At 36.2% G+C, this 10,258-nt stretch overlaps 1 protein-coding gene across 1 annotated transcript; it reads left to right on the top strand.

Annotated features, from left to right (window-relative positions):
* The first annotated feature begins 1,556 nt into the window (after positions 1–1,556).
* Positions 1,557–7,333, top strand: LOC147859235 (GTP binding protein). Its single transcript, XM_087325661.1, has 12 exons — positions 1,557–1,740; positions 2,040–2,207; positions 3,437–3,560; positions 4,200–4,291; positions 4,895–4,993; positions 5,088–5,201; positions 5,346–5,410; positions 5,518–5,634; positions 5,916–5,991; positions 6,467–6,559; positions 6,694–6,744; positions 6,998–7,333. The coding sequence occupies exons 1-12, from the start codon at positions 1,654–1,656 to the stop codon at positions 7,094–7,096; spliced, it is 1,185 nt and encodes a 394-aa protein (XP_087181787.1). The 5' UTR covers positions 1,557–1,653; the 3' UTR covers positions 7,097–7,333.
* The last annotated feature ends 2,925 nt before the right edge of the window (positions 7,334–10,258 follow it).

Raw genomic sequence — 10,258 nt, 5'->3', positions numbered from 1 at the left:
ATCCCACTCCAAAAGGTACACTTCAAATCAACTATATAAGATCACATTGTATTATCAAATGGATAATCTAATAAACATGATAGAGTATGGAAAACAACTTAATGTAACTCTCCATTGTAGAATATGTATGATTGTAGATTGCCAAACCAAGCTTGAAATGTGGGATGCTAGGTATAAAAAATTAATAATGGCTAAATCTCTCATTTGGCAGGGTGCTTGACTTTATCAAATGGTTTTAAGAGATGAGGACTAAAAGATCTATTGGCACTCTCAAGCGATGCGATGAAGTATGTAATCATTAAGGATAGATTACTAGAGGTACTAAGGATGAAGTGGCGATATGTTAAAATGTCAAAATTGGAATACTCAATTGCAAATATTAATCCCCAACGTTGGCCACAACACAAGGTAAAAATGCTAGAATGTATCCAATCACATCTAAGTACCCCCCCAGGAACCTTGGCTCTTGGAGATATGAAGACGTAGCACCATGGCATCATAACCCAAAATATGATGACTTGTTAGAAGGGCATGAAACTGTAAGTGTTATACTCAAATCTCTATTGAGAAGGATTAGCACATATGTGTGTGCATTATTTTCACATGATGAGTTTTTACTGCAAAATAGTAACCCCTGTTAAGCGGGAAGGAGTCACGTACAATATGAAATGTTGATTTGGTTCCATCGGTCAAATTTGGCCTCCTCTTGGACAATAAACATCTACTCTATTCCCTTGAGTTTAGCCCCATCAATTGGCTACATACATGGACACTTCTCATACTACACATGTTGACATTTATCATATACCTCGCGTTTTATGTGTGCAACATGGTTGCCCAACCCTCGTATGGAGGTAGTTCATATATTAGGGAGAGTGTACATAGTGTAATCATAACATAGCAGAGTGGTTGGCCCAATATGTAATTACTCACCCTAGGCTATGCAATGACATACCCTAGGGCCTAGACCTATAACAACCCATACAAAAGGCCATCTGAAAGCTATATGCTACATGAAGTGAGGCTCCAAAGGCTATTGATTTGATAGCCAAAATGAGCATACAATCAATGGATGGAATACGGCAATTGGATGGCCGATGAACCTAAAGAAAGTAGCCCAATAACAAACGCGAGAGACTTCTAACTAACCTAGCCTTAATGACGGATGATTAAGGGCAATTACTTGGTACATATGCCCGTCGAAAGGAACGATTGATGCGAGGTCACAATTAACCCAATGGCAAACAAGAGAGGTTTCTGACTAACCTGGCCTTAATGACGCATGATTACGGGTAATTACTCATTACAGATGCTCTTCGAAATGAACGATCGATCGATCGATCACGATTATTTGATGCAACGATGGGAGATCACACAATTAACCCAATAACAAACGAGAGAGAGAGAGAGACGTATGACTAACCTGGCCTTAATGACACATGATTAGGCGATAATTCCTTGTTAAGAAATCGCGATTACTTGATGCCATGATGGAATGTCAGAATTACATGAATTTATATTATAACTTTATAAGATATCACAAGACTTGCCCTGCTCTGCCCTGCCCTTTCTTCTGTTTGAGGGTTTTTGCAAGCTGAGAGGCAGAACAGAGCAATCTCCCTTTTCTGTTCTTTTCTTCTTAGTTTACCCGAGATGCCGCCCAAATCTGCGAAGAGCAAGGAGCCTGTGCCCGAGAGACCCATCCTCGGACGCTTCACTTCTCACCTCAAGATCGGAATCGTAAGTTAATTAAGCTCCATTTTTTCTTTCCTACTTCTTTATATTCGTCCATTTCAAGCTTAATTCTTCCTCTGTTTCCTCTCTGCTTATTATCATCTTTTTTTGATTTGGGTGTTTTTCCTTGGTTTTATTTATTTGTGGGCTCTTTTTGTCTTTGTCTTTGATTTTGGGTTCCATTTGTCTTTGTCTCTGTACAATTTAGGTCATTTTTGTGGTTTTCTTTGAACTGGGTCCTTCATCTTGTGTTTTTCTTTGAGTTTAGGTGTTTATTTATTTATTTGTCTTCTTCAACGTCTCAGGTGGGTTTGCCCAATGTGGGTAAGTCTACTCTCTTCAACACACTCACAAAGCTCTCCATCCCTGCCGAGAACTTCCCATTCTGCACCATTGAGCCCAATGAGGCCCGAGTAAATGTTCCTGACGAGCGTTTTGAGTGGTTATTACAGCTACACAAGCCCAAAAGTGAGGTAAGGCTATTTTCTTCCCTCAAAAAATCTTTTTCTTTTCGTAAAACCAATTCACATTAAAAAAATCTGTGAATGTCTTCACAAGTTGGTTGGAAAAAAAGTCTCTTTCGTGAACCCAGGCACTTGTTGCATTTGAGTATATTCTACGGTTGGCAATTTGAGAGGATGTTAAAGGATTGATCTTAAGAGATTTACAATCATGCAAAGCCTACAGACATTTTTGAGCAGGTTTGATTTGTGAGGTTTTTGAAGGATTGTTGATGAGAACGTTGTGAGGATGCATGCATCTGCCATAAAAGTGTTGTAAGAAGCTTGCACATAACTGAAGAAAATGATACAAAATGTACCATCGTAGAGGCCAAATATAGCCTATAGTACCCTAAAGCAATACAAGGAGGGCAATCAGTCGTCTTGAGAAAAGTGTGTTAACCTGTAACTATACTTGAGTATTTGCCCATGCCAATGCTGAGAGTGTGGAGTGATCTTTTGTTATAACTTGTTGGAGATTCACCCAACTTCGGAATGATTAAGAAAGATAATCTTTGAGACAAAAGCAATCTTTGCTGCCTTCCTAAAGTTTGAGGTGAGAACAATATTGGATATGTATAAGAATAATAGCAAAGTTGAATACATGTTGATGGTTCCGATTCTCCTATAACATGAGTAATGAACTCCATGTACTACATATTTTTTTCGCTCTTTCATAACAGCCCTCTCAAAACCATGTGGTTAAGGTCATTTTGAGTTGGGAACCTATATAGGAAAAGGCAATGCTTGAGCCAGAAATGTTGAAGGCAAAATACTAAATCTTTTGGAAGACACTGAAGATGCCAGTCCAATAAACCAATTATTTTGTGTCATTATTATAATTATGCAAGGGCTAGACAGTTGGCAAGGCAAGTGTCCAGTATTGGTATTTCTGGTGTCTAACATTGTTGGTGGCTGAAACACCCCTGAAACTGTCTTAGGTTTCTATCAAAGGTATAAATTCCATGGACTAATTTAATGAACATGCCCCCTTGCAATTACATGTTGAGTATCTAAATATTATCAAGTTATCAATCTATAATTACCTTCGACTGTGAATATTTTTCCTACTCTATCTATTTCTGCTGCGATGATCTCAGCAAATTGCAAGCCTCCCCATCATTTGCTGCTATTTCACCTACAAGGTCTATGTTGTTATAACATTATTTCTATGATAATAGTTTCTTTTGTGATTTTGCTAGGTCTCTGCATACTTGGAAGTACATGATATAGCAGGATTAGTGCGAGGTGCACACCAGGGGCAAGGCTTAGGAAATAGCTTTTTATCCCATATCCGAGCAGTTGATGGCATCTTTCATGTGCTAAGTAAGAGACATCCTCTGTCTTCCAGCCCTTTGTAATGTTTCTGATATTAGTTCTATTCTGCTCATTACACAATGTGGGGTCAGATTATTTCTCCTTGCAAGGAATGGAAGGTGTATGCTGCATACGTGATGCAGTGTAATATATCATAGTTTTTTTATTTTATTAACAGTATTTTAAATATATGATTTAGTAATATTGAGTGAGCACGTTCAGTTAAATTATCTTTTCAATTATTATTTTTTGCTTAACCCGGAAGCTGGTGCTCTGCGATATCTCATTATTGTTGTCATCATGGTAAGCCTAGTGCCACAATATGGCGAATACTAAATAGCGGGATTGAGGTCTGACCCAAATTACGCAGAAGCGGCAACAAATGATATAATTGATTGTTTCATTTATAACTTTATAATATTACACAATATAACACTTACTATTATTTATTAATTAATATGATCTTATTTACCTGTTATACATCAATGTTCTTTATAGTTGTATGACTTGGATATATGAATACAGTATTACACCTTCTGATTTTATATGTCAACCTTGAGAAGTATTTGATAACAATTTATGTTCTTTGAGACAAGATGTCTTGTAGAAACTGCTTTTGTAACTTAAAGGTATATTCATTGAATGTAGGGGCTTTTGATGATCCCGAAGTTATCCATGTAGACGATACTGTGGATCCAATTAGAGACTTGGAGATTATTACAGAGGAGTTGCGTTTGAAGGTAATAGTTTCATTTGGAATTATTAGCCTTATTTATTGGGTGCTTGAGAATGCTGTTCTGGTAATACTTTTGTGTAAATTGATAGGATACTAAATGTAAAGTGAGTACATATTTGATACATGCTTGATGAGTTGATGTAGTGGAGTTGCTGTAGAAACCAATTCATGCCATAGGAACTCATATACGTCAATGTGTGCAATAAGTATATAGTGTTATTTCCTTTAAATGACGTTTCTTGTCCTGCAATCAAACATTTTGTTGGTTAGGGTTATTGTGGTGCTTTCAACTGTAAATATTAGCTTAATCTTGAACATCATTATCATTTCTTATATTTAAATGATGTTTCTTGTCCTGCCAAGTATTTTTCTTGCAATCAAACATTTTGTTGATTAGGGGATTGTGCTGTTTTTATCTGCAATAAAGTTGGCATGCAATATTTCAAAAAATTAGTTATCAATAGTCTAACAGATGGAGAACTACCAAATTTTTATCACAGTTACCAATATGTGTTTGTTATGCAAATGTTTCCATGTTAGTCTGGAGAGACGTGAAATGCATCTGTGAATTATATTGCCTTATGTTCAATTGTAAATTCTTTTTTAGGATCTGGAGTTTATGTCAAGAAGAATTGAGGATATTGAAAAGGCATTGAAGCGGAGCAATGACAAACAGTTAAAGCTAGAACTTGAGTGCTGCAAAAAGGTAATAAAAAGTATCGTTTTCTTATGCAGGTTATGATTCATGAGGATCAAATTGTTCTGTGCTTCATTATGCTCAAAATCTATATTTGTTTTAGGTTGAAGAGACACTGAAAGATGGACACGATGTGAGACTTGGAGATTGGAAAACAGCTGAGATAGAGTTTTTGAATGGTTTTCAATTATTATCTGCAAAACCAGTCATCTACCTGGTTAGGCATTGCTATCTTTTGTTTACGATATTCAATATCACAGCTCAAATTTCCAATTGTTTCTTGCTTATAAGAGACTGTCTTATTTATTATGTTTCTACGTACACTCGCTTCAGCATAAGTCTTTATTGCATATCAAAATAGGTGAACATGACAGAGAAAGACTACCAACGGAAGAAGAACAAATGGCTTCCAAAGATACATGGATGGTAGTGATGATGATGAGTCCATTTTAAGGTTTAACTGTTTGAATGCATATAGTGCTCATATTCAGGTAGGGTTGTTTTATACTCTTCTTCTATCTTTCTAACCCTAGGGTGCAAGAACATGGGGGTGAGTTGATTATCCCATTCAGCGGAGTCTTTGAGCAGAAGCTGGCTGACATGCCTGACGATGAGGCTGCTGTTTATTGCAAAGAAAATCAGTTGCAAAGGTGAGTTTCTATCCACCAGAAATTTTTTTCGTTATAATATTTGGTATTACATTATGTACATGGCGAGATGAATTTTATGATCAGTAATATGGTTTGTTCAAATTTTTGAACACATGGGAAATTGTTGTATATCTTTCAATTGTTAAGAAGGTTCTTTGGATCAAACGGTTATTTAAAACAAATGTTGGAAATGGTTGTGTATCATAAGTCCTCATCCTGTGTTCTTTATTTAAATCACACATTGAAAAAATTTCATGTTTTTTGTATTAACTGAATGGCAGTGCACTTCCAAAGATAATCAAGACAGGGTTTTCAGCCATCAATTTGATTTATTTCTTCACTGCAGGGCCAGATGAGGTACCTTCTTTTAAGTCTTTGGTCTTGAAGCTTATGATATATGTAGGGCGAAACACCTGAATAGCCCCAAACATGTTGGATGTTTACTGGAATATTGCTTAGTTTTTCAAAATCACCAGAATAACCCTTGGTCTTCCAAACATTACTGCTACAGAGGGGTATTTTGGTGTTTTCCCATATGATAAATATAGCACAATGCCTCATTTGATAGACTCCTTGAATAATAAAATCATGCCTAAAACTAAATAAGTTTTGATGTATGCCTTGTTAAAACTTCAAAAGCAAAGGAGAGGAAGAATCCATATTTGGAAATCGATTTGTTATTGATGAAGGAAGCTGAAGCAGATATATATGTTTAAACTATAAACATTGGATTTCTCGATTAAACCTAAACCTGAAACCCTACGCCAAAAAATCCGAAACTCTAAACATTGGATAGTAGGTGAACAGTAAATCGTAAACATTGTATTTGTAGGTGAAGTGCTGGCAGATTAGGAAGCAAACAAAGGCTCCTCAGGCTGCAGGAGCCATCCACACCGATTTTGAGAAGGGATTTATTTGTGCTGAGGTAATAATGTCATTCCAAACCATTATTAGAACAAGCCACTGAAGTTAGCATTTAACAATATAGTTTTGTTTTGTGATGATTTGTGTAATGCCCCCCACCGTTTCACAACTAAAAATAAGACTGAAATTCTTCAGGTTATGAAATTTGAGGACCTAAAAGAGTTGGGATCAGAGGCCGCTGTAAAGGTAATGAATTATTGGTACTTTTTTTGAGTCAGAAATAGTATTGGTTAGAGAGAGAGAGAGAGATGGCTGTGACAACTGGTTGGAGTAGATGAGTTCATTAGTTCGATACACTGATGTGGTCATATATATGGTGTAACAAAGACATGTGAATAGTAATATTTTGCAATAGATTACAAACAAAGCACAGCAAGTATATTTATATAAAACTAATTCTTAGGATTTTTACTTTGCTTCATGGTATTTGTTTGGGCAGGCTGCTGGGAAGTATAAACAAGAAGGGAAGACATATGTTGTCCAGGATGGAGATATCATATTTTTCAAGTTCAATGTGTCCTCTGGAGGGAAGAAATGAGAAACAAAATGCCATAAACTTGAACTTATTCCATGTAAACCTTTTACTTCTGCTGTAAAGTGATGAAGGTTGATTTTGTCCCTAAAACCTTTAGAGGAAAGCTTGGAGAGTTGGACTTCACAAAATCTGAGGGTTTTAAAGCAAAAATCTTGGCTCTTCTGTGTCATAAGTTTTGCATAAAAACCATAATTGTTGATTGAACATTCAATCTTTATATCAATCTGTATCGTGTTAAGATTCGTAAAAAGACAAGGAAAATGAGATTTGTTTTTTTAATAGTGCATTAACTAGTTGCAATTCCCAAAAATTAATAATGATCCATGTACACAAATTAGGCAAGTGTTTGTAAAATTTATGAATCATGTCAATTATTTCCATCTGATGGCTGATGACTGATGACATGGCCGTTATGTATTCAACATCTGATGCTGTTAGTGGGTCAGTATACTGTTGTGATTTATGTTCTGGATGTTTCTGAAATTTCTGGGTTTTTCTGTTGCCTTGACCTGTAATATATCCCATTCACTAGACAAAGTGGTTGTTGTTTGGTTTATTGAAATTAAAAATCATCCTGAATTATGATAGTTTCATGTTGATCAATTCTACTTGGGTATTTTGTTTCGTTGGCTCAAATTTCCTATTGAGATGACTGGTCATCCTTGGCTTAATTTGATTTTAAATCACTTGGTCTGATGCTATCATTAGCCTTGGGACTTTTAATGATTTACTAGTGCATATCCTGCCATGAGAAAAAGGATATTGGTAGTAGTACAATATGAATCGAGAACAATCCTAAATTTATATGACTAATATAGCAATATTTTTTCAATTTCTTTACGTCATTGTGGGGAACATGAAATTGTTATCCATTAACATTTTTGCTAGCATTTACCTTTCATGAAACATGGAAGGTCATATGTGGCTTCTTATTGATAATAGGTTTTATTTGCATCACCTTATTTATGTGTGAAGTTATAATCCAAGAATGAGCTTACATCACCTTCAATGAAATGAGTCATGCTAAGTAAGATAACTTTGTGATTACTTTGCATGGGAAGTCAACCAAAATGTCCTCCACAAATTTTGGATAAGCCATATTTGCATTACCTTGTTTATCTATGAACTTATAATCCAAGAACTTGTGTCACCTTCTATTGAAATTAGTCATGTTAAATAAAATAACTTTGTGATTAATTTGTTTGGGAAATCGACCAAAATATTCCCCACAAATTTCCGATAAGCCATATTCAGCCTTTGATGATGGTAATACTCTCTCTCTCTTTGTAAATAATGGCTATCATTACGGAAGAAAAAAACACCACCATGACTAACTTACTACTAAGTATAGAACCCATCTAAGGATCTAAATACTACTATGACTCCAAACTAAATGCCACCCTACACACCAATTCAAATGGTGAATATGATTATATGTGACCTTGTAGATTTTTGTCTCTTCACGATTGAGATTTCATGGCTTCTCCAGCATTGTCAATCGCCACAAATGAAGTCCTTTTAACTTTACAACATATTTTCGCACCCCAATTTGGGAATCAAAAGTGAAGGCATTCTGCATATTCCAATTGGATCATAGCCACCAACACCTCGAGAACTCAAAAATAATTTGGAAATGAGTCATCAATTCATTGTTCTCCATGTGTGCAAACACCCAACGGAAGGAAGATAGTGAAAACACACAATTATATTAATAAAAGTGTGTAAAAAACACTACTTACAATGGGTGTGACAATGGAGTATGGTCACCCACTAACTACACTGCATGGGTAGCGGAACATGTTGAATTGCCAATAGGCAAGACGAACACTCCACTGAGGAAAGAATTTCCACTTGCTCCAATAAAGAGAATTGCTACATTAGTACTCCCTTCAACTTTCGTAGATTTGCTTTCAGTCCATGTCTACTATCGAATACAAAAGCGTCGTGCATGTTCCAATTATGACGCAATCCCCAATATCTCCATCTCTGATTTTGGGTCAACCCGTGTAAATTGTGCAAACACCCACTTGTCTAGGTGTCAAATAACACCGTGATAAAACTTACCAAATTTGAGAAATGTAACTGCAAATCTGACAAGCAATCGGACATTGTATAAATCGATTAGTACTATCTTTCATTTGAACCATAGTTCTAGCCATACGTCCCATTCGTGTCATACTCAAACGCCAATATTCGTATCATACTCATACGTGAAAAGGCTCCAAGTATGATTGAAATCCATACGCGGTACATAGATATATTATATATACATATGGTGTATATGGTGTACATAGTGTGTGTGTGTGTGAGGGGGAGAGAGAGAGAGAGAGAGAGAGAGAGAGAGTGTGTGTGGTCTAGAGAGAGAAGCCCTGTTTTGCATGTGTGAGGAGACAGTGATTGAGTGTATATCTAGACTCTAGAGAGAGAGAGAGAGAGGAGCTATGGGTTTTGTCTGTGTGAGGGAGTATGTAATATGTATATTAGATATCTAGATTTTGTAGAGAGAGAAAATCTGTCAATTCTCGTGTGAGAGAGAGAGAGAGTGTGTGTATGTGTGTCAGATGTCACTTCTATTCACAAAATATTATGAATATCAAAAAAAAAAAAAACCCAAAAAAAGTCAAAAAAAAAAAAAAAGCCAAACGAATATCGCGTATCATACGCGTACGTTTGCAAACGTACGCGTACGTCCAGTAAATTGGACGTACGCGAATATTAGGAACTATGATTTGAACAGAGCAAAAAAGCAATTACCTGTTACTAGTCCACGACTCTTTAGAGCTAATCCCAAAGGCAATCCTCCAATTAAAACTCTCCAAATGAAGACCTTTGCCACAAGTGGCAATTTAGAATGTCAACTACGTTGTAAGCTCAGCCACCACCCAAGATTTGTGTATTTTCCATTCTTCTTCAACCTTAGATGATAGCCATCCAAGAGACTCAATAGAGCAATGATACAAAAGATTAGTAGTCACTTGTAACAATGTCGTTTGACCCCGTAAACACCAATCAATCTACGATTGTTCTCCTATTTGTAGAGGCAAGGGACCTTGCATCAATGCCATATTTTGTAGTTGTTGTCAAATAAACCCATAATTAGGCGGGATGCATTATAATTGTTGCGCTTCAACAAACTCCAAAATTCTTTGAGATGGAGCCTCAACT

Source organism: Azolla caroliniana, unplaced genomic scaffold (genome assembly GCF_043228905.1).
Source record: "Azolla caroliniana isolate FFs.n. ecotype wild unplaced genomic scaffold, voAzoCaro1.0.p SCAF_10, whole genome shotgun sequence".
NCBI classification, from domain to species: Eukaryota; Viridiplantae; Streptophyta; class Polypodiopsida; order Salviniales; family Salviniaceae; genus Azolla; species Azolla caroliniana.
Note: the sequence above shows the minus strand (reverse complement) of the source record. Positions and strands in the feature narration are given on the sequence as shown.

Coding starts and splice junctions, on each gene's coding strand:
- LOC147859235 (XM_087325661.1), top strand. CDS start 1,654: ATGCCGCCCAAATCTGCGAAGAGCAAGGAGCCTGTGCCCGAGAGACCC. Junction 3,561..4,199: donor TGGCATCTTTCATGTGCTAA/GTAAGAGACATC, acceptor CATTGAATGTAG/GGGCTTTTGATGATCCCGAA. Junction 5,202..5,345: donor CAAAACCAGTCATCTACCTG/GTTAGGCATTGC, acceptor ATATCAAAATAG/GTGAACATGACAGAGAAAGA.